At 48.2% G+C, this 22,465-nt stretch overlaps 7 protein-coding genes across 7 annotated transcripts; 5 read left to right on the top strand and 2 right to left on the bottom strand.

Annotated features, from left to right (window-relative positions):
• Positions 1-78: 78 nt before the first annotated feature.
• On the top strand, positions 79-1,366 carry JR316_0006212 (uncharacterized protein; the record flags this gene model as incomplete). Its single annotated transcript, XM_047891961.1, has 4 exons — positions 79-374; positions 425-463; positions 513-948; positions 1,010-1,366. The coding sequence occupies 4 exons, from the start codon at positions 79-81 to the stop codon at positions 1,364-1,366; spliced, it is 1,128 nt and encodes a 375-aa protein (XP_047749310.1).
• Positions 1,367-1,639: 273 nt separating this feature from the next.
• On the top strand, positions 1,640-5,007 carry JR316_0006211 (uncharacterized protein; the record flags this gene model as incomplete). The annotated part of the gene is made up of 13 exons (XM_047891960.1): positions 1,640-1,828; positions 1,880-2,066; positions 2,121-2,475; positions 2,591-2,709; positions 2,804-3,132; positions 3,197-3,251; positions 3,622-3,800; positions 3,853-4,042; positions 4,105-4,330; positions 4,384-4,496; positions 4,554-4,673; positions 4,744-4,820; positions 4,882-5,007. The coding sequence occupies 13 exons, from the start codon at positions 1,640-1,642 to the stop codon at positions 5,005-5,007; spliced, it is 2,265 nt and encodes a 754-aa protein (XP_047749309.1).
• A 372-nt stretch (positions 5,008-5,379) lies between these two features.
• On the bottom strand, positions 5,380-7,514 carry JR316_0006210 (uncharacterized protein; the record flags this gene model as incomplete). The annotated part of the gene is made up of 2 exons (XM_047891959.1): positions 5,380-6,532; positions 6,592-7,514. 2 exons carry the CDS (start codon positions 7,512-7,514, stop codon positions 5,380-5,382), a joined length of 2,076 nt encoding a protein of 691 aa, XP_047749308.1.
• A 6,147-nt stretch (positions 7,515-13,661) lies between these two features.
• Positions 13,662-14,436, top strand: JR316_0006209 (uncharacterized protein; the record flags this gene model as incomplete). Its single annotated transcript, XM_047891958.1, has 2 exons — positions 13,662-13,677; positions 13,727-14,436. The coding sequence occupies 2 exons, from the start codon at positions 13,662-13,664 to the stop codon at positions 14,434-14,436; spliced, it is 726 nt and encodes a 241-aa protein (XP_047749307.1).
• A 529-nt stretch (positions 14,437-14,965) lies between these two features.
• JR316_0006208 (uncharacterized protein) lies at positions 14,966-17,543 on the bottom strand (the record flags this gene model as incomplete). The annotated part of the gene is made up of 2 exons (XM_047891957.1): positions 14,966-17,350; positions 17,412-17,543. 2 exons carry the CDS (start codon positions 17,541-17,543, stop codon positions 14,966-14,968), a joined length of 2,517 nt encoding a protein of 838 aa, XP_047749306.1.
• Positions 17,544-18,458: 915 nt separating this feature from the next.
• JR316_0006207 (uncharacterized protein) lies at positions 18,459-19,133 on the top strand (the record flags this gene model as incomplete). Its single annotated transcript, XM_047891956.1, has 2 exons — positions 18,459-18,863; positions 18,912-19,133. The coding sequence occupies 2 exons, from the start codon at positions 18,459-18,461 to the stop codon at positions 19,131-19,133; spliced, it is 627 nt and encodes a 208-aa protein (XP_047749305.1).
• Positions 19,134-21,503: 2,370 nt separating this feature from the next.
• JR316_0006206 (uncharacterized protein) lies at positions 21,504-22,378 on the top strand (the record flags this gene model as incomplete). Its single annotated transcript, XM_047891955.1, has 3 exons — positions 21,504-21,992; positions 22,049-22,186; positions 22,247-22,378. The coding sequence occupies 3 exons, from the start codon at positions 21,504-21,506 to the stop codon at positions 22,376-22,378; spliced, it is 759 nt and encodes a 252-aa protein (XP_047749304.1).
• Positions 22,379-22,465: the final 87 nt, after the last annotated feature.

Here is a 22,465-nt window from a genome sequence, read left to right as displayed (position 1 = left end):
GCTGTTTGGTGTCTGTCTTGGGAGCCTTTCTATAGAAGCATTCATCAAGCCGACAGTTGCTCTTGTCTCCCGACTCTCATGACTCTTTTCAACGTGCCAGACTACCTCGACTGGCCAGCGCAGTTCTGCTTGCTGATAACTGGGATAACATGGATTGCCTCTATCGTAACTTCTAATGTCTCTCAGGTGGACCGGTTTTGGACCTTCTTGCCTACTATTTACACGGCGTACTATGCTTTGCTACCTTTGTTACCAAATTCCCAACCATTCTTGTTTGTGCCGTATGCACCCAAATCTCTAGGATGGTCCTCTCTCAAAGACTTTAGTCCACGGGCATTGTTGATGCTCACTCTCATTACCATTTGGATGTTCAGGTGAGTAGATCAGTGACGGAGGACAAACGTCATAATTGATCGCTTGTTAGGTTGAGCTACAACACCTACAGACGCGGCCTCTTCAACTTGTACGTGTCATACTTGGCTGACTGTGATATAAACCTAATATGCTTCCAGGCAAGACGAAGATTATCGTTGGGCAGTTCTTCGCAAACAGCTTCCACCATGGCTCTTCCAGGTCACCAACCTCACCTTCATCTCTGGCATACAAAATGTTCTTCTGCTTCTGCTTGGACTACCCACATATGTTGCATCGGTTCTGCAGCCCCACACATCATTAACAACAGTGGACTATCAGCTCACGCTCATCGCCTTTGCCATTCTCATATGTGAATTCACAGCTGACAACCAACAATTCGCTTTCCACGCGTATAAACACGCGTACTTGGCTAAAGAGAAGGGAGAAAAGGGCGTCAAACCTTATAACCCTAAGGAGCAGTGGCCAGGCGCCCGTCTCGCGTGGACACCGAACGACGCGAAACGTGGATTCATCACACGTGGACTTTGGCGGTACTCCCGGCATCCTAATTTCGCGTGCGAGCAGAGCTTCTGGGTAAGTTTCTTAAATGAAGTTTTGACATCACCTCGATGGACTCATTGCGTAATTTATATAGTGGCTTATGACAATATTCCCCTTGATGGAACCATCAGCCAACAGCCCCCTTCCCAAACTGCTTGAGGCATTGGAGAATCAGGACGCTGGTCAGCTGCGCGCCGTTCTGCTCCCGTCGCTCTGGTTCTTTATGCCTGCTCTCGCTCTTTCGACGCTATTCTTCTCGTCGACCTTGTACACGGAACAGATTACCAGTTCCAAGTACACCGCTTACTCCTTTTACCAGCGAAGGGTAGGCATGTTCACGCCCCTCGACACTCTTGTGCGTGCTTTGAAGGTGAACCTTTTGGACGGGAAGCGAGAGGCAAAGTTGGTCTATCAAAAAGTTTGGGGCGCGTCTCAGCCGAAGATCGAGTGATTCTGGTGGGGTGAGGTCTGAGACGTCTCCTTAGTATAGTCGTTTGTTTCTGTGGGTGCTCTGTAATCTATGGCTTCGATGAAAAGGGGTTGACTATTCCATGTTTGAGATCACAGTTCCGCGACCCTTCCGATGAGTTAAACAATATTGAAACATTGAAATAACGTTCGGCATCTTTGCTAAAGCCGAGGGGGAAATTCTCGTCCTATATAAACTCTGCTGAACAAAGATCTTTCTCGTTTGTCGTCCACCCGTATTATTGGACATAGAGAAATGTTTCAGCTTGGCACAGTGTTGGGAAACCGTGCTCAGCTCCCAACGCCTCCACCTCCCCAGTGGCTTGAGTTCAAGAACTTGAGAGCGTTCGTAGATGTAGACGGTAAACCACTTTCTTGTCATGCTGTGTGCGTCGACCGCAAAGCAAGGGATGTAAGCTGCTGGATTGCATCAGAGGTACCCAAAGTATGTGCTTATTTTTTTCCGCAACCGAACTATCCTAATGGCGTTTCACAGCGATTCACTGTTAATCTCATGAAGGAAGAAACGCCCTATCCCGTGCGTGTGGATGCAATCCTCGACGGGAGACCAATGAAGCACCGATTAGCTAGGAAGCATGAAGTGGATATGATCACTTTTGATTCCATTCGTACTTCAGCGAATACCAAGCGTCCTTTTGTATTTTCTCCCCTCGAATTGACAGGTTAGTAAATGGAATACTGTGTATGGTGACAGTATGTTTACGTGCAATATGTAGACGACGAGGACCCTGAGTTTAGTAGCCACAACTTCAACCACATTGGTGAAATCAAGCTCGAAGTACATCGCGTCACGCACATCAAACGTCATCGTCGCAGAATCACAGAACCAAAATCAAAGAACAAGCCGAAGCCGAAGAAGAAGAAGAAGAATGACGATTCGGATAGCGATGATTATGACTGTGGTTGTCACGCTGAATTAACACCGTCCCCTGAAAGCTCTGAATATGACTCTGAATATGACCTCGAATTCGAGGAAGACGTAGAAACCCGTGAGAACTATCCGGATGTACCTGAAGTTGAGGTGGTACATGAGAAATCGAGGGAGGCGCAGACAGTGCCTCATCAGATTGCGTGAGTGTTTGCTCACTTGAAATTTTGTTTGATAGTTCTTTATTCATTCTACTTTGCTGTCATGATGTGTAACTTGGAGACCTCATTTCTGAAGTTATTTTGCTTTACTATGTAGCTACGGAGAAGACCAGTACAAACCTTGCTATCGCGATAATAGCGAATGGACTACATATAGGGTGTATACCGACTTGAAGGAATTGGTCGCTTCTTTTACTTTTCGTTACAGACCCCTTGGTAAGTCCAATTGCCTTATGGAATTAAAACGTCAACTTGATTCCGCCATTACTTCATTTATTAATTTAATACCTTTCCTATAATCTTCTACCAGACGTTCTCGTCAGCAATTGCATCGTCCGTCAAAACCCAGTTCCTTGCGTTACGCCCAAGATCACTAGCCCAGATAAGCCTGCAGGTACACCCCTTCGTCCGATGAGAGAAGCAAGTGTGCAGGTCAGAGTAGAAGAAAACGAGGAAGATATCAATAATGCTTTGGCTGGGTTATCGCGTCCACCTGTGACCCCTGATCTCGGATTACCTATAACAAACCAAGTAGGCTCATTCGAAGAAGAATTGAAGCCTGGAGCCACTCTCAGCTATGACGATAACGACGATGACGAAATATGCAATGCTTTCGATGAGAGAATCAAGACTTTAATGGTCAGTTGTAAGGGTTTTTAGTCACCTTGCCTCGCCTTATATCATGTATCGGGTTTCCGTGTAGGCCAAAGTCGAACAGCTTCGAGCGGAAAAACGCAAGAGGCGCGAGGAAATACAAGGTCCAAAGAAACGCGTAAAGATGGAACCAGAGACTTTAGTATTTTTTTGCTCCAGGTGAAGCTCATGAAGTAATTGATTTGACGTGAAAGAGGAGTCTATTTCTTGCCCTAAATTTTACTGGTATTTTTTTGATATTAAGCCTATTAATTGCTGTCCAATGCACTGTCTATCTGATCCCTGCCATTCAATGTATTTAATTAGCCAGCAGTCTATAGATTTTTTAATAATTCTTCACGAGTCGAGTTTTCGGAAGATTGCGTGCCTCACCTCGAGGTAGATAACATGTGCTGAATAAAACCTCCGCAACACAACAAAGGGATCGCATCAGATTACTGCTTCATAACTTGACCACTACCATGGATCCTAAAGATACAATTATTCCAGACAAGATAACGTTTATTCCAGACAAAATAACGTTCAAAGATGATATGTACGCCTACATAAATATTGAACGGCCAGTGGGAACAGATCGTCTCCCCTGTTACAACACTGTCTTTGATGAGCGGACCAAGGAAGTCAGCTGCTGGGTCGCATCTGAGGAGTATAGGGTTCGTTATTGTCGCGCCCAAATTTTCATCTTACTGACCATATGTTTGACAGAACTTTACGATTTTGTTCCGCAACAAGGCTTATCCGTCATGCTCCATTCGCGCTGCTCTGTATCTGGACGGCCAAGAAATACAACATCGTTACTTTGAGGCATATAAAGACCAATACTTCAAGTTCAGTGCACAGCAAATTTCTTTATATCACGAACGGCCATTCATGTTTGCACCACTGGATGTAACAGGTGGGTTAAAGTCCAACGGAGGTTTCTTTGTTGAGGCAACTAATTGCGCTTGAGGATAACAGACGACGAATTAGGTCCTGACTCCTTCATTGCTTCCGCTGCTAATTGGAAACAAGTCGGGAAAATATCACTCGAAATTCACCGGGTCACAGATGTCCTTCCAAAATCTGGTACCAAACCTACGAAAACAGCGTTAACAAATGATTATAAAAAATACAGAGATATACCGGAGATACATCAATTCAGCAGGAAGCACTTTTTAGTCGACACTATGCCCCATCAAATTGTGTAAGCTTCTAACCGTGTATTTCTGTTCTGCTTGAATTGAAGTCGAACTACAGATATGGTGATAGACGCCCTGTCAGACATAAGAGGTATCCAGGTGATATTGAAAGGTCGGGAACAATTTTGAAAGAACGGATCGTGACATTCACGTTTCGGTATCGGCCAATAGGTATGTTGATCCCGTTGTGAGGACAAGACGAAACGCTGAGGTGCCTTCATGATACAGAATATATTCGACAGAGTGTAATTTCCTGTTTTCCAACTGGTTCAAGTAGCTCAGCGGGCCATGAAATTGAGGATGGGAATCAATCAGCTTCGAATTCAATAAATTCTTCGACACTTCAAGGTTTGCTGTGTTCTATGATTTCTAACCTATACCATATCAATTTCTGAACAAATGTCGATGAATTGATCAGGATGTGCAGTTGTGGAAGATAGAAATGAGCCCAATGCCAATCAAGCGGCTGTGGAAGACAACGAAAGAACCTTAGAGGTAGATAGACTTTCTTTTGTAATTCAATCAGATGCTCCAATTGACTGATACAAAAATATAGCGCCTGCCAACCAACTTAGGAAAGCGAAAAACTTGGAATGTCATCACAGATAATACCGTCAAGAGAGCGAGAGTCTTGTCGCCTCCTATGACGTTCAGGAACATTCCTGCATTTTTTGAAAGCTAGACGTTCTATGATTGTCGTTCGACTTGTAATCTACTATGTCAATTTGAAGAGCAATTAATGATAACAAACTATTGCCATCTGCGAGGTCTACTCCGACTAAAGCGTTTCACCAACATTGATGAGTAAGCTCACAGGATTAAATTCTACAACCTTGACTAGTACTAGTAGGTCCATTGGATTGATTTGTTAAATATAACAAGCAATATAAATAGGGATTTCGACGATATGTGGTCGCCGAAGACGGCGTTTCCAACAGAACCTTTAAGTGAAAGGCAGAAATACCATTCACGGAACCTATCGTAGCGCCCCAATTAGCTTTTTATCACCTGTGTTCAAGGGTGTGGGTTGTTACCAATATCCAGAGGGAGAACTCTATGCCAGCACGATCTCTTTCCAGTACTTACGACCGCCAACCATGCACTGGATGGAGTCAAAAAAGACAAATCCAAGTCCCCTTCTCTCAGCAACAACTTTATCAGAACCCACCCACATGATTAGCATCGCCCAATACATCTCTTTCTTCGTGCTGACCTCCGTTTTATAAAAGAACGTACCGTACTGATCAACTTTGGAAAGTAGAATGATTTCGTAGGGGCCACTGACACCATCTACAAGGTCACGATCATCGACGGAGATAGAGCCGCAACGTTCCCCGTCTGTGCCAATGACCTGATGAACTTGGGACCTCGATTCCTTGGGTAGATCGGGCAATGGTGCCTTGAGCCTCGGCGCGAAGACTACATGGGCGAAGAAATGAAGTAAGGGGTAATGACGTTGTTTCAATTCTTTGTAGATAATGTTCATCCTCTTCTTGTCCGATTCGTCGGGTTCGACTTGCAGACCCTTCAATTCTGAATTCGGGGCATGTCCATACGGGTTATCGTACGTTGGATGGTATCCAATCAGATGTTTGTCCAACTTCCCAAATTGTGATTGCGAGGAGAAGTCCCATACCAGCCTGAGTTGAGGGGAATCCGGACTACGTACGTACCAGACGATGTAGGTGTTGTTCTTTAACCAACGATTAACGTCGTCAGGTACTTTGCATTGACGGGCAAAAGTATTTTTTCCACCAATCCAACCCGCCCATGACCAGGTCGGAAAGCCTTGTCGGCGGGAATATTTAGGCAATGTTGCTGATCTGGGAACAGGAAGAGCAGCGACGTCGGTGAATAGTAAGCCAATATCGAAATGAACCGTGAGCAAACCCTGCAGAACATCTGAATTCGACTGAACTTTCAGCCTATTAAGGAATCCAGTAAAGGCATTGATAGCATCGGATGCCTTGGTAAGCTCGCGGGTAGCATAATTTCCGAGCTCTGAACCAAAAGTAACGCAAGGATTTGGCTCATTGTCGGAGAGAAACATTACACCATTCCCGGATTTAGGGTCCATCAGTGTGTTGATTACGTCTGGATATTTGTCGTATATCGTGTCCTCAGACCATGTATTTTTTCGACAACAAAAAAATGTCATATTCTTGGTGATGATGACGGTGCGGTGCGATAGGAGAAGCTCTTGCATACTAGAAAAGCATCATGGAATGAAGGGGGTCATTATATGTTTATGAAGAAAGATGCTTACGTCCACCCGCGTTTCCTGTATGCCGTGAACATAAAGCCATCGTATACACCTTTTGTTATTGTCATCTTGATGCCAGGTAGCACCTCAACCTTCAATTGATCGTCAATTCGAGGAATGACCAAAGAATTTGAGTTGACTCCAGGCAAGCCACCATTGGCATCGGTCCCACTTGCGGCAACAAGGGTGAATATTCCGCATTGATACACCAAATCCATCTTTGAAATTCCATCAATTAGGTCCGAAGGGTCGTCCTGAATGAGGCAAAGACTGTCTGTCCAGAGGTACCGCTCTCCAATTTTGGCGACGAAGGTCATAGCGTCTCTAATGGTGGTAGGAACTTTCCTCCCAGCCTCGCGAAAGAATCCCTTGGTATACATCTGTTGGACATTTTCGCGTACCAATGTGACCTCTGGTTTAAATCCGTTACCCCATACGTAGCTCAGAGGTATGAAGCGGACGCCGGGGCTCGCGTTGACAAGACAGTTATCGATTACATCAATAACGCGAAAGATCTTCAGTCCAGAGGGGTTGTTGGCAGTGCGAACGATCCCGGATTTTGGTTCGCAAGTATCTCTGTGGTTTGTTTCGCATAGTTTGATCCATTTTTTGACCAAGTTGGGGTCGATCTGGGGTTTAAGCTGCCTTGCAGTGCCGTGAGGGGAAGTCGACGTGTCCTCGTTTAGAAATGCTATGTGCTCGACAAGGTTATTCGTGAAGAATCCGCCTTCCTCTTTCCACGTCACTGTTGCTGGTGCGTCCCATACTGCCCTGCCCGGAGAGGAACGAATGACCAGATAACAGAAGGGGCAATTGGCAGACCTTTCCTTCACTTCTCCCCACTGACCAAGAGCATAGGTATGTGGTTTACGGTTGTTGAGTTTCGATAAATCGAGACCTTGACAAACATGACACAAATTTTTCATGTTGTTTGCAAAGTGGATAGGACTAGATAGAATATATATGGGGCGAGGTTTGACTGGCGATGGAAAATGCGGAACTGAGGGAGTATCAACCTACCCTGTTGTACTCGGTCAAAGAAGGGAGCGAACTCTTGAGCTGGAGATTAAGATTTGGCAGCGCATTATATATATATATATATCAATATCACTGTACCTTATCTGTATCTAACATTCGAATTCTTCCTTCCGAGGGGTGTCTATTCTTAATGACACAACAAATTTGAGTCCGGTGTTATTTCCCTCCGAGCATTCAAGTGTGCGAAAGACTGTGGGACAGGTCAAGTGACAGGAATCGTCAATCTGGTAGATTACTCACGGTATTTCTGGCGGTCTCATGTACTCAATGCTTCAACACCGTTGAATATCCGGCTTCAGCAAGAATTCGGGAGTTCAGCGAGAGTGGCGCGTATAGCAGTTAACACCTTGCTCACTTCCTGTATACTTATTAGTTAAAATGAATCCGACGGGCCACGGAACCTGGTGACAGGATCATAAGACCTTTTGTCAATGGTTGTTCTGAACTTCGTTACACCATTCTTTGTACACCCAACCGTCATTAACACAATCATCCCTAAAAGTGGAAGGCTGCTATGGCTGTAGCGGGAAAGAAACACGGGTGTTGTCGCATAAGACAGAACTGAGCCAAGTTCTGGTATTGAGAATGAATCAACGAGGGTACAATAAGTGCAAAGTAAGGTAACGATTTTAAAGGAAGAACTTCGAGGGAGGGCAATAAAAGGTTAAGGAGATGATGTAAGCTAGTAGTCGGACCACTTGTGAAGCGCCGCGGTGGTCGGCACATACCGGCATGGCCAGCCCACCTTCGGCAGTTCGGCCTAAGCACTATTTGTGCATGCTTGGATCGGGATACTTTTTGCAACTTTCGTTTTGTTTTTTGAATCTGTTTATTATCGTGCAACAAGCAATCTAGGTGCTAAGGTGAGTGATGCTCATGCAACTTTCGTTTCGAATTTCAACGACCCGCCTTGGACCCACCAGTGAGAACCGGTCACGCCAGCGATTTTTCAAGTTTTTCGGTGCTTCCAAATGTGTTTCTGACCCTGGGGTGACCCTAACATCGAATCAGCGCCCACAACCCACAACAACTCGCTTATCTAAATATTTGATACTTGATTTCATTTATCTCCATTGCAGTATCAGCCGCATTGAGAATTTTGACCATGGTAAATACATTTCTTGAGTTCAAGAAAATGCGAGCGTGGGTGCAAATAGAAGGAGCCCCCGAAGGACAGCCTTGCTTTGCCTCATTTTCTGAAAGAAAGGAAAACAAAATTAGCTGTTGGATTCCATCTGAAGAAGGGAAGGTCTGTGCTTGTGATTGTCTCCATGTTCTTAACCCTTTTTCAACGCTTTGAACAAAACTTAGAAGTTTTCAGTTATATTTCACAAACATCTCCATACAGGATGTGCCATCCGTGTTACTATGTCCATCGATGGCAGAGAACACGACGATAAATATTTTCTAACAAGACATGAGCCGGAGCACCGTCAAGAGATAAACTTCGATTCTGTTCAAACATCGAAGAATACAACAAGGGCGTTCATGTTTGCACCCCTGCAGGTCACAGGTGCAGTGTTAATTAATATACGCCGCTTTATCATATCATTCAGATATTGATTCCTAGATGACGAGAATTACATTGATAGCAACCTGCTAGCCAATCCAAATATTAAAAACCTAGGTCAGATTTGCATCCAAGTGCGTCATGTTACGCGCCTTGCTCGGATAAAGATCAAGCAAAACCCGAAGAAAAGAAATCAAGAGCAAAACCAAGCAGAAACAGAAGAGTCATCTGATTCTAGCGACGAGGAAAATTTGCCCGAGATACAAAAAGTGCATGAGACGTCGACAAAACTTGCTGCTATGCCGCATCAAGTCGTGTATGTGACAAAATTCCCACTTAACCTTTTCTCTAATGCAGTTATATGTCCCTTTTTTACGGTATCTAGATACGGAGAAGCAACGAAACATCGTCCCCCACGAAAGCGTAAAAGATCCAAAGTCACTACAAGACTGACCCACAAAAGCGTCGATGAACTAATTGCCACGTTTATTTTTCATTATAGGCCTATGGGTAAGAAAAATTTTTTTATTTAGGTTGTTGACTTCCTCTGTTAATGGTATGCTACAACAGAGGTCCTTTGCAATTGTGGAATCGCGCCTCATATTCGCAAATCCCCGGGCCCTGAAGAACCTCCTCCTGAAAGTATAACCGACATTGATACGGTCAATCCTTCTCGAGGGCGGAGTTTAATTGCGAATTCAAGCGCTGTCTCCCCTGGGTCCCCCCAAGTATCAAAAAGCGTGTTTGATAGCAGTGGAAGATATATTCACGGTCTCGACGCTCAAGAGAACGCGGCCTTTTTTTTTTTTTTTTTTTTTTTTTTTGTTTTGTGTTATAGCCTCTGAGGGGTGGGCCCCTCCCTTGGCTTTTTGCTGTCTACGTGCCTACATCGCCCCCGTGGCGTTTTGCTTTCTTCGATTCGCCTTCGCACCTCGGAAGGCCCTCACGTCCTCCCTCCAGGTCCAGCCTTTCCAGGCTGTTTAAGACAACATCTCCAGCATGTACATAGGTTGCTTCACCCCTTCGTATTCCTCTCGCTATGACTCGGTCGTTTGCTCTCCTTGTTCATCTTCCTCATGTCTCCTCCTCCTCTTCGATACCTCTCCGTAGCAGGTCCTCTTTGTAAGGTCGTAGTCGTTTGGTTTTTGCAATATAGCGTAGTAGCGCCTTGACGTTGTCCCCTTTTGTTGTGAGGTCTTCCAGGTTTTGGCTTTGATATCCTATTTCTTCCCATAATTCTTGCCGTTGCTGTCGATATCCTCTGCATTCGAAAATAAAGTGTTCGACTGTTTCCGTCGCCCTCAGTCCATCTCGCCGCTCGAAACACCTTGGGCAGTGCTTGTCTTGATTGGTTTTGATTTTATTTAGGTGGTTGTTCAGCGGTATGTGTCCTGACCGCACTTGTATTAATACACTTGCCTGGGTGCGATTTAGCTTCTTCAGCGCCTTTCTATATTTGTTGAATGGGAATTCGGAGTCGATTGACACGAATGCCGTCTTCCTCTTCGACTGGTTCCATCGATCCCTCCATATCGTGAGCAGTTCGGCTTGATACGCTTGTTTTTCCGCTGACGCGCTGCGTAGCAGCGGTCGTTTCAACGATTCTGGTAGTTCACCTTCTGGTGAGGAGTCTCCCTCTGCTGCTCTCTTCGCCTCCTCGTCCGCTCGTTCGTTGCCCATCACGTCGGAATGGCCAGAGATCCAGTGTAAGGTGATTTTACCCTGCAAGGTGCGGAAAGCTTCGTCAATGTCCATCATGAGTCTCTGCCCTGACTTAGCTTTGGGCCATCCCAGGTTCCTGAGTAACGACTGATTGTCACTGAATACGTCGATCGTGGTATGATGTGTGGGCGTTTCGTTCTTGATGAGCTTGGAGGCCAGGAGGCCTCCTACCGCTTCAGCTTCGTATGTATTATGTTCTTCTTTGGTGCCGAGGTACTTTCTTAGCGTCTTTCCGTGTCGGTCCCTTCGCGATGTGAATATAACTGCGGCACCGCCGGTACCTAGACCGTGACTGGAGCCGTCAGTGTATACTCTATAGTCCGCCGTACTTTCCTTTTCATATCTCATTGACTCCTCGCGCGTTTTTGCTATCACGATTTTGTAGGGTGGGCAATAGTTTGACGGGTATGGCGTAGGTTCTATCGCCTCGATTGTACTGGGTTTGAGATCGAAGATACGAATTAGGTTGTCTATTGGCGTTTTGTGTCGTTTGGTTTTCCGGGTCTCCGCGCTTGAAATCGCCTTGTGCAGCGGATGTGTGGTCGGGAGGGTTGCCATACGTACCAGGGCCCTGTGACAAGCTTTGAGCAGCGCTAGCTCTATAGGAAGGACGCCCGCATGGGCGTCCAACAGCTCTGTGGGTGTGGTTCTCATTGCCCCTGTTATTGACAGGGTGGCCTTCCTTTGTATTGTTGCCATCCGTTTGAGCGCCGTCACTGACCCAATGTTGTTTCGATATCCAGGAGGTTTAGTCGGGGGGGTGTACCAGACATCCAGCCCATAGGTGAGGCGAGGAAGGACCGTTGCAATATATAGTTGACGCAAAAGGTACGGGTGTATTCCAGTCGTGGGTTTTGCTAGGCGTCGAAAGTATGCTACGCTCGCTGTCGCTTTCTCCGTGACATTTTGCAGATGTGCCTTCCAGTTGAGTTGACAGTCTAGGCGAAAGCCTAGACATTTGAAGTCTCGGACCTGGGGTACGATTTCGCCATTGACTTCGAGGTGCGGGTGCTCAATGGAGTCTGGGTTTCTCGGGTCGAGGTGCATCACCGCCTGCTTTGCAGGTGCGAATCTTGAATTATGGCTGTCGCTCCAAGTGAGAGCTCCATCCTCTTTATGTAGAAGAATACTTAGCTTGTCTGTGGTCTCGTCGAAGTCGTCGCCTGTTGCCAGGAGCGTTATGTCGTCCACGTATCCTACCGCATCCTCTCCGTCTTCTCGGTCGACTATTTCTAAAAGGTCAGCATTGTATATGATATAGAGAATCATCGACAATGGGTCTCCTTGCCCGATCCCGTTGTCTATCTCCATTAGCGCTGATACGAAGTCGTCAAATTTTAGCTTCGTTTTTCTGTTTCGCAATAGTTCCCGTATGAAGTTGGTGTAGACGTCTGGTATTTGCCGTTTCTTGAGATTGTGCAGCAAGCGGTCTGTCACCGCGTTGGGGAACGCGCCTTCGACATCGAGGAACAGCATCAATACTACCTTTCCCCTTCTCCATGCCGCCTTTACCTTGTCCACCATGTAGTGCATAGCATCCGTTGTGGTGCGCCCCGGTCGTCCCCCGAAGTGTGTGTTCGGTAGCAGCTTGTGTTGTTCCACGAGATGGCTGATTCGTTCGGCCACAATTGCCGTGAGGACCTTGGGCATTGTGTTGAGGAGCGCTATCGGGCGATAGGCTTTAGCCGTCTTGTAGTTCGGTTTTCCGGGCTTCTTTAGTACCACCGTGATGGAGTGCTTCCAGACATCTGGGTAGTGTCCCGTTTTTAGTATGGCGTTGTAGATTGAATGTAGTTGGTCAATGATAAGCGGTTCAGTTTTTTGGAGAACCACGTTAGGTATTTCATCGATTCCACATGCTTTGTATGGGGAGAGTCGTTTTAGCTGGCGATGGATTTGCTGCCGTGTGACGTAGCCAAGGTCGGGTATTGCGGTAGGGTAGACATAGTCCTGTGGGACCGAGGAGTGAATTGGTCTCTTCGGAAAGAAGGTATGAGCAAAAATCTTAGCTTTTTCCTCGTTTGTGGTTATGTCTTCCCTCTCGTCATATTCATTCGTTATTGTCAGTGAAGGTATCCTGGGTCTGCCCCCGTCGCCTACTGGATTTTTGAAGTATCGGTTGGCCGTCCAGATGTCCGTTCCTTCTGCCTCTAGTAACCACTCGCTCCAGTGATTGCGTTTTGCGTCATGTACTATTCTCGCGAAAGAGCGTTTCGCTGCTTTGAACTCGAGGTGGCACGGGTGCAGAGGTTGGGTGCGGAATCTGTGGTGGAGACAAATGGAGAAACTTAAGTGGCAGAGAATGGGTATGAGGTCCATTACCTTTGAGGGGCATTATGATATTGAGGGTAAAATCAAATACTCAATGTAAGTGTTAAACACGGCATGAACAAGTTCCGCCGTGAATGCTTACGGCGGAAACTTTATCCGCCGTAAACACCCTACGGCGGATAAAGTTTCCGCCGTAAGCATTCGCGGCGGAATAATTTGGCCCGTATTAATGTTGACTGATGGGCATTGAAGGACCCAGACAAGCGATCTAGCACTCGACGATGTCAGAATTCCTTCCTTTGGGCAACTCTTTCCATCCGAGTTGGCCGCTTTTCGCAGAGCGTTTGTTCAATACCTCGTCCACATTTCAGAAATAGAGAAGGGTGTGGCCAATCCAGCACTGCCAGATGCATCGTTTCATGAAAAATCCCTCAAGTTTAGCAGCAATGGATTTCCAATAGTACCTAGTCCTATCTATGGCTCAACTGGGAGAGAAGTCGCTTATGCACAAAAGTCAATTATTAGAATTTACATGAACAAGGTTTATGGTGTGTAATTTGTCTATGTCCTCAACAAACTTGCTAACTATGTATACAGCTTTAGCCAAGGACAGGCCTGGTTCAAGTGTTCCTTGGGATGCTCTTGAAAGGCGTTCTGCAGAAATGATTGATCCAGAGTATTGGCCAAGTTCAATCCCCGTGACGGATCCGAGCCGGCTCCGCCTGGAGTCAACCTCTGCAATTCTCAAGCTATGGAGGGACCGTCAAGCCCAAGGAGACATCCCCTTTAAATTTTCAAAGGTTTTTGGAAATGGCTATGATATTATGGAACCTCTCTATCCGTCCAACTTGTTTGACGGCCTAGAAGCCCACCCGATACCTCCACCTCCTGCAGCAATAACCAAACGTCGCCTGAGGCAAAAAGCTATACGACTTCAAACCCAATCTTCAAGCGACTCTGAATCATCCAATCTGTCAGAGTTTGATAATGGACGGGGCAGTCCGGCATCCGCGATGCCACGCACTACTGCCAGATTTGAAGTCACGCCAGAGACGGATGAGACTCCTACCGACGCACCTTCAAGATCTAGCGAGCCACCCTCTCTACCAAGTAGATCCAGCCCAACAATTGTCAATCCATCATCCAGCCCAACTCCAGAGGTTGAGGAGGCGCCTCCCAAGCCAGCTAGAAAGATTATGCCAAGAAAAAGAACAAAGCCATATGTCGGAACGGCGGAAATGGACGGACCCGATGAAGAGAGTTCTGTACCGGCCCCAGTTAAGCCAAAACCAACTAGAAGGATTTAACCTAGGAAAAAAACAAAGCCCTACTCAGATCCACTTGACACAGTGGAAGAAAGTGGAGTTCAGACAGGAACAACCCAAGACACGGATAATACACGGGCCGGCAGGGACGTGACTTGTGATGCCTTTGTAGAGACAGTAACAAGTCCAGATACGGATGAAACACGGGCCCGCAGGAATGTGACTTCGGATGCCTTAGCACTTCAGGAAGCAAGTCTGCTTGTTGTAGCAGGTAAAAGACAAAGAAAAAAAACTTTGAAAGCCTAGCTGCTGAAGTAGATTCATAATACCTATTGAATGTGATGCTTTTCATTCTTATCTTGATGTTTCTCAAACATGTTTTCACACAAAATCAAAACAGAAAGCGGGTTCATTAAAAATCATCAAGTGCTACTTTTTGGGAGAGATATAAAACAGATGAGCACATGAGAGTAAAAACTATATACAGTCCAAATATTAAAAATTGTACAATGCAATCTATGAGACAAGGCAAAAAAGGAGACCAAAAAAAGTTACAAAGATTTGAAATACACTACTTTTTTTGGGCCTTGGGTTTTTTGGGCGAGCGCGATGCTTCAGCCAGAGTCGTTTCCGCCTTTCGCTTCCGTCCAGCCCTTGTCTTTGTGGCTATGTTCGACGCGGGCAGCGTGGACGCCACGATCTCAACATCCTCCTCCACAATTTCAACCTCGTCGCTGTCCGAGGGATCAGACAACTCCGATGAGTGTCCATTCCCGGATGGCCCAGCCTTGGAGGATGGCTTAGCCTTTGACAATGGCTTAGCCTTTGAGGATGGGCCGGCCTTTGACGATGACGATGGCGCGGCCTTTGACAATGGTGCACCCTTTGACAACGGTGCGGCCTTTGACGTCGAACTTCGAGGACGTGGAGCTGGGAGAGGGGGTGGTGGAGACAGGGAAAGGACGGGTGGTACCGGTAGGAGCGAGGGTCGGCCAGCTGGGGGGGGCGAAGGCGCTTCTGGAGTCGAACCGGGCAAGAATAGCTCTGTTGGTGGCGCAGACACGGCAGGGAAGACGGGTGCGGGTGGAGGTGGGGGTGGGGAAGGGAGGACAGGTGCTGGCGGTGGTGGAGGAGGGGAAGGGAGAATGGGTGCTGCTGGAGGTGGAGGTGGGGAAGGGAGGGGTGCTGGCGGTGGTGGTGGGCTGGGGGATTGTGGCGCAGAGGTGGGTTCACGGGTCCGCGACGGACCCGATTCTTGTTCGACCTCCGTCTTGGAGGGTTCTGCTGCCTGTTTGGGGGCGGGATTCCTTTGTTCATCCTGCTCCAGCAAAACCCCGACCACGTACTGAACGTCCTGGATCGCCTGCTTGATGTTGTTGAACATCGTGACGGAAAGCGAAGTGTTTCCTGCCACTTGTTCTTTTGCCATGGTCCACTCGGCCTTCAGCTCTTGGAAGCTGTCCTCGACGGTCTTCATCCTCTTCTCCACCGCCAAGTTTGTCTCGGCGAACGTTGCAATCCGTGCGTTTATCGCCGTCATGGACGCGGAAAGGCCATCCATCCGTTCCATCAGTCGGCCTTGTCGCTCAAACAGCTGCACAAGCAGCTCTCCCACATCCTCGGGGAACGACCCTTCCCCGGCCTTCCCCTTCGCCGGAACATCCTCTCCCTCCTCCAACTTCAACACCTCCCCGTAACTTCCCAGCGGCGTCGAGAGGTTGAATTGCCCGGCGACAGTGTTGCGTCCCGGGTAGAAACGTCCCGGGTAGAAACTGCAGTGAATCTTGCAAGACTTGCAAGACTCGCAAGATTGGTGCTTTACGGGGACGAGAGGCTCAGTGCCTGTCTCTCCCTTGACATGGCACGGCACCTTGAATTTGGTGCATCCCGTGCACCTTTCCACCATATCCACCATCCCCTCCGGCACCTGGCGCGCTTTCTCGGATCTCAACCGCGCCTTCCTGATGGGGGGGATATTGTCCTGGTTGGCGTCCTTCTTTGCAGACCGGGTGAGCATCTTCCGGGTGGGGGTGGTAGGCGGGGCCTCTTGGTCATCGCCTTCGTCGTCCTCGTCGACGTCGGCGTCCGCGTCTTCGTCCGTGTGGCTTCCTATGATTGCTTTGCTCCTGAACTTCCCCTGCTTGGACTTCGCCAATCTTTCCAGCTTCTCCCTGTACGCTGGGTGACCAGGCATGTTGGAGGCGGTGATGTGGGGAATGATTTCCCCCTTCCTTGTCCGTGGGCCCCTGTAGTCCGCTGGAGCCAACTGAATGGACTCCACGGGGTCCGCCGCTTTCCGTTTGCCCTTGTCTTTGTGGGCGTCTGTCACGGGTCCGTCTTCCACCGGGGGTTCGACTGCCTTGCCCTTGCCCTTCTCGGCCCGTCTCTTCTCCGTCTCCTCCTTGTTCCTCTCCTCGTCTGTCTCCTGCTCCTGCTCCTGCTCCCTCTTCCTCCTCTCCTCCGCCTTCTGCCTCTCCTGCTCCCTGGTCTTCCTCTCCTGCTCCCTCTTCCTCCTCTCCTCCTTCCTCCTCTCCTCCACCTTCTGCTTCTCTTCCTCCCTCTTCCTCCTCTCCTCCTCCCTCTGCCTCTCCTCCTCCTCCTCCCTCTGCCTCTCCTCTTCCTCCTCCCTCTTCTTCTTCTTCTCCCTCTTCCTCCTCACCTCCCTCTTCCTCCTCTCCTCCACCCTCTGCCTCTCCTCCTCCTCTTGCTCCTCCTTCTCCCTCCTCTTCTCTTGCTCTTCCTCCTCCCTCCTCTTCCTCTGTGCCTCCTGGCCTTGCTGGTATGCCTTGAAATTTGCGACTTGATGATGCAAATTTGCCCAGTCGACCTCGAACCTTGCTACCTGCTTGCCGTCCTTGCCCTGGCTGGTCTTGTATGAATACACGACAGGGCTTGCGACATAATCCACGAGGCGGAAGTTGGCCGCGTCCCTGACGTGTTCTTGACACAGTGGAACCTATTTGGATGAATTTTTTTTGTTCAGTAAGTCTTATGCTCAAGGGATATCGATTACTCACCAAGTCCCTGTAGAGCTGCTCCAACTGAGCGTTGAACGCGCTTTCGCCATTGCGGTAGCACTCTGTAAAGGTTTTTTCCCAGTCAGCAAGGCGTTGGGCGAAGGTGGCGGTGGTGGAAGATGAAGAGGCCATTGGGAAAGCGTTTTTTTTGGGGGGGAAGACGCGTTAATGGGTGAGGCACGGTAGAACGTGGGGTGGTGATCGTGGTTGGAGTTAGTCTAAAAAAAGTCTAAAAAAAAGCGGTCCCGCAAAACAAAACCATACACAAACATGTACAATCTGAGTCATGTGATTTCTTCACCAGATCCAGTTTGTGCAAAAGTTGCTAAGTTCGATACACGGGTGAATCTATTTCCGTGTCATGGAGAATCCTCGGATAGTATTGTATTCCGTGAGATATATAAACAAGCCCACCCAGTTGCACTTTCTGGACTGTATGTCCTCCTACAACTTTATTCCCACCTCTAGCAAAAATTCCCCCATTGACTACACCAGTCTCAACAATCTTACCAGGCTTCTCGAAAAACTGAAGGAACCTCCTCCCGTAAAACCTATAAAATGTAAGACTAATTGCATTAATTCAAGTAAATTTAAATTGATTTCTGAGCATCAGCAATGTCTTCAAATATTAGCAACTCTAAGGAAAGCAAACGCACAGCAAGGACGGATGACCTGGCTCCGCCGCCAATGCCAGTCATTCCAGATAACCTGGCTCCACCCCCTATGCCTGTTATTCCAGCTAACCTGGCTCCTCCCCCTATGCCAGTCATTTCATCTAACCTGGCTCCGCCCCCTATGCCAGTCATCCGGAAAGACCTGGCTCCGCCGCCAATGCCAGTAATTCCAGCTAGCCTGGCTCCGCCCCCTATGCCAGTCATCCGGAAAGACCTGGCTCCGCCGCCAATGCCAGTAATTCCAGCTAGCCTGGCTCCACCCCCTATGCCAGTCATTCCAGCTAACCTGGCTCCGCCGCCAATGCCAGTCATCCGGAACGACACGGCTCCGCCGCCAATGCCTGTCATCCGGAACGACTTGGCTCCGCCGCCAATGCCAATCATTCCAAATAACCTAACTCCTCCCCCTATGCCTGTCATTCCACCTACCCTGGATCCTCCCCCTATGCCTGTTATTCCAGATACCCTGGATCCTCCACCTATGCCTGTCATCCGGGATGATGCGGCTCCGCCGTTGATGGCAGCACATGTTTCATACACGTCTGTCGTCGACAAAATCATTATGGACTCTCGTCCAGCTATTTCCTCTGAGAGGAAGCAAGGTCGCTATTCTCCACCCCCTGAAGCATGCCACCTGCTCCTTCAAAACCCTTATTTTCGAACCTACGGCAGGTTTGATCCCATGGGCGGCTACCCCGGTTCGCCTCCCACCCAGTCTGACATTGAGTTCGAGAATGTAACAGATCAGACGGCGTATTTTAACCCTCCTTTTCTATATGTATGTACTCAGATATTACCAAGCACTAGATACTGACAACTATTTTAGAATTATACCGAGCAGCAGCTACGGGCAACATACGACCAAATAATTGACAGTTCCGTCGGCGACAGTAGTTATGACGGAAAGGTTACAACGTTCAAGAACCTCCGGCTGCATCAGCTGCAGTCAGAGATTCTGACTTATAATGCGCTGGAGAAAATTGACGCTGGGCTGGCAGGGATTGAATCGAGTTTGGAAAAGCATTTGTATACCGGTAGAGATGAATAAATTATTTTTGGAGCCCTTGTGCTCATTGACTTGCAATACCCCATAAATAACCCTCCCTCTCTGGGAAGACACGGGTCAAATGGGTCCGTCTGACAGCACAACACGGGTCAAAACGGATCCGTCTGCTTGCAATACACGGGATGTAGATGGACCCGTCCGGTTCATTTGCGGCCCGTGTTTTTCCCGTGCAGCCCGACACGCGGATCCCGCATGCCACCCGGCGGCTCCATTTAGTGCTAAATGGCACGTCATGTACGCTATGATTTGCCAGGATAAATCACACGTACATCACGCTAATCTCCTAATTAGGTAGCGGGAGTAAATCCACCGTGTCTCACGTAATATCCTTATTATTAAATCTTAGGTAATGTACGTTATAAATAAACTGTCTTATGTGTCCGATTTTTGCGCCGCCTCGGGTTCAGGACTTTGTTCTGGTGTCTTTAGCGTTGGTCGGCGTGACTTTGTGGGCGGTTCGACCGTCCACCTGGGCGACTGCCCTCGAGCGAAATCTTTCCTCTGCAGAGTGGCCGGGGCTGCGCTAGCGTCCATGCTCCAGGTCCAGGGCTCGTCGGTTGGGATGAACGGGAGCTTGTTCTCTGGCGTACGTTCGTCTTTTTCGGCGATTTTCTTCAGGAATACTGGGCAAGCTCTGTCGTAGCTGGGGTGGTCGTCAGAGTCGCAGGAGACGCAGTGGGTCTTTTGTTTTTCGCAGTCGGGCGTACGGTGTCCTCCCTTCTCTCCACAGTGACCGCAGATGTCGTGCTTTGAGGTGCACTCCTTCGCGAAGTGGTTGTACCCTTGGCACTTAAGACATCTGACCGGGTCAGCTCTGCATTTTTGCACTCTTACCCTCTTGTTCGCCATGTACATGCCGATTGCGATGAGCCTGTTGGCTTCGCTAGCGTCATTTACAGTAAGTATCACATGTGCGCTCTTTTGTCCTACCGCTCTTCGCAAAATCTTTTTAGCCCAGCGCATTGAGACTATCGTACCTTCCTCGACTCGGTTGGATTCTTCAACCTCCTTCAGAAAGTCGGCATCCTCAGGTTCCGCCGTGATGGGCACTCCCATAGCTATCAGCTCGTAAGTTCTTCTTTTTGTGGTGACGTCCTCGCCGATCTGTTTGCAAAGGTTGCGACTGTTGTCCTCTTTCCGCATCCACGCGGCTCCGAAGTCCGAGTCGAACTCGATCAGGAGTCCTCCGTTTCTTTGCTTAATGGCCGAGCGAATTCTCACCGAGCCCTCTGGTTCCAGGGTTTGCAGTATTCTGTTGATCTCGTCCTTCGCTTCTCGGTCGCCCATCAATCTGATTTTTGCCTCCTTGCTGATACCTTCGAGCATGGTTTGCCGTGCGCGTATACCATGACGCGCTAGCATCCTGGGGTTTGTTGCCACGTTAGATTGTACCAGAATTTGGTTGACCGTCGGGAGGCCCTTCAGAAGCGCTTGACTGTACGTAGTCCCCGTGCTCGGGGGGTGCTGTGGTGCTGTGACAGCGGCAGACTTGATTAGATCTGCCGTGGCCTTGTTGATCTCGTCTAGTTTCTGATCGACTTTATCTTGCGCGTGTTGGACCAGAGATTTTATCTCATTTGTAAAGGTCGCCAATTCTTCGCCGAATCCGTCGTGATAGGTTTGCGTTGCCAGTGGAATCTCCATCTCTTCGAGCATGAAGGCGAGTCCCCTCATCGCCTGTATCACCATAGGCGGGGTTTTCGTCGACATTTGTGCTATCTGGAAGAGGCAGGCGGCGGCCCGGTGCGCCGTCAGCCCTTGGCCAGCTGGCACGAGCAGCTGGTACTCCTCCAGAATTGCCCGTCCCTTCTTTGCGTCTTGGACTTGCTGTAGCTCCTCGTTAACGACTGTCCCCTTGCTCCTGGATGATCTGTCTGCCGTGGTGGCTTCGTTTTGACCCGGGGTAGGTGGGTTTCCCATGATTGTCTTCCTGGCACGCGCGGTGCCGGTGTTGACGTTCATTTGACAGGTTTGATAAGTGCGAGTGTTTTAGGTGTTTATAGATGTTGTGTGGGTACTTTGGGTACGTTTTTGGTATGTTTTTACTCTACTCGAATGCTATTACTCCCGTCAGACTGTTCCTCTACGCTCTAAGTGCGTGGGAAAAGTGCCGATGGTGGTAGTTGCGGATCAAGGAGCGGTCTGAACGCGGCCTTTCTAGGGGACACCACGACTGTGGCTGATAGAGAGAACGCTTCGTTGATATCACCTCATGGAGGAGGTAATGACATTCCAAGTCGCATTCTCTCTACTTCTCAGGATAATCCGTCTTCTTTTGCTCAAGTGATTTTTAATGAGCCCCAAGGACAGCTTGAACCCCATTTTCCGGACGGTGTCTCTCCTTCAGATGTCATGGCCCACTTATCACAACAATCTAATGCTGAAGAGAACAATTGGCAGGGAGAAATGGCAATTTCATCAGAAATGATTCCAAACGAAGCAGCTCATGTACACGAACCCCTGTTGGCCAATTGGACTGCACCATCGGAGACCCATACTTTACAAAATAGCAATGCCTGTAGCGCAACTGCAAGCTTTGAAGACGCCAACGAAAATCACAGAAAACTTACCCCATCGCCAATCCTGGATACGTCATGTCTTATGGATGAGGACGCAAGTGCTCTGAGTGTTTCGAAGCTGTTTCAAGAGCAGGGAATATCGAAAAATCCTATGACAGTTCAGTCAAGCGGGGACTATGAAGCTCGGATGGAAAATAGGAATAACTGTATCCACCGAGAAGTCAAAATCGAGAGGTCCCCCGGAAAAGACTCTCTTCCCGAATCAGCAAAAATACCGCCCGCATTCGCAGCCGGAGGGATCGAGCAGATGACTTTGGCACAGGTATGTCATTGTCCTCTGACATGAGTTACGTTTGATTAAATACTTTCATTTCACAGGATATGGAAGTCGAATTAAAAGCGGAAATCAAGTTGGAAGAGACGACGTTGGAAGAGACAGTGTTAGAAGATATAAAGCCTGACATAGATGTCAAACTTGAGGAGATTGATTTGATACAGGAAATCGAAGAACTGGAGGTATGTTGCTTCCTCATGTATATATCTATCATTGTAGCAACCTAAACATCAAACTTGAAGGCAAAACTGAAGGATAAAAAAAGACAGCTTGAACTCGACGTACTTCGCCCGAAGAAACGGATAAAGCGAGAGCACTCTCCCATAGTATTCTTTGCTCCGGGCGAGGCTCACGACGTCATAGATCTGACCTAGTGTTCTTGTGCGTGACTTCGTTTTCCATACTTGACTTTTCTTTTGAAATTACTATCCACCATGATGTACTGACTTCCAATGTAGTGT

The sequence above is a fragment of the Psilocybe cubensis genome, chromosome 5 (genome assembly GCF_017499595.1).
Source record: "Psilocybe cubensis strain MGC-MH-2018 chromosome 5, whole genome shotgun sequence".
Taxonomy (NCBI): domain Eukaryota; kingdom Fungi; phylum Basidiomycota; class Agaricomycetes; order Agaricales; family Agrocybaceae; genus Psilocybe; species Psilocybe cubensis.
Note: the sequence above shows the minus strand (reverse complement) of the source record. Positions and strands in the feature narration are given on the sequence as shown.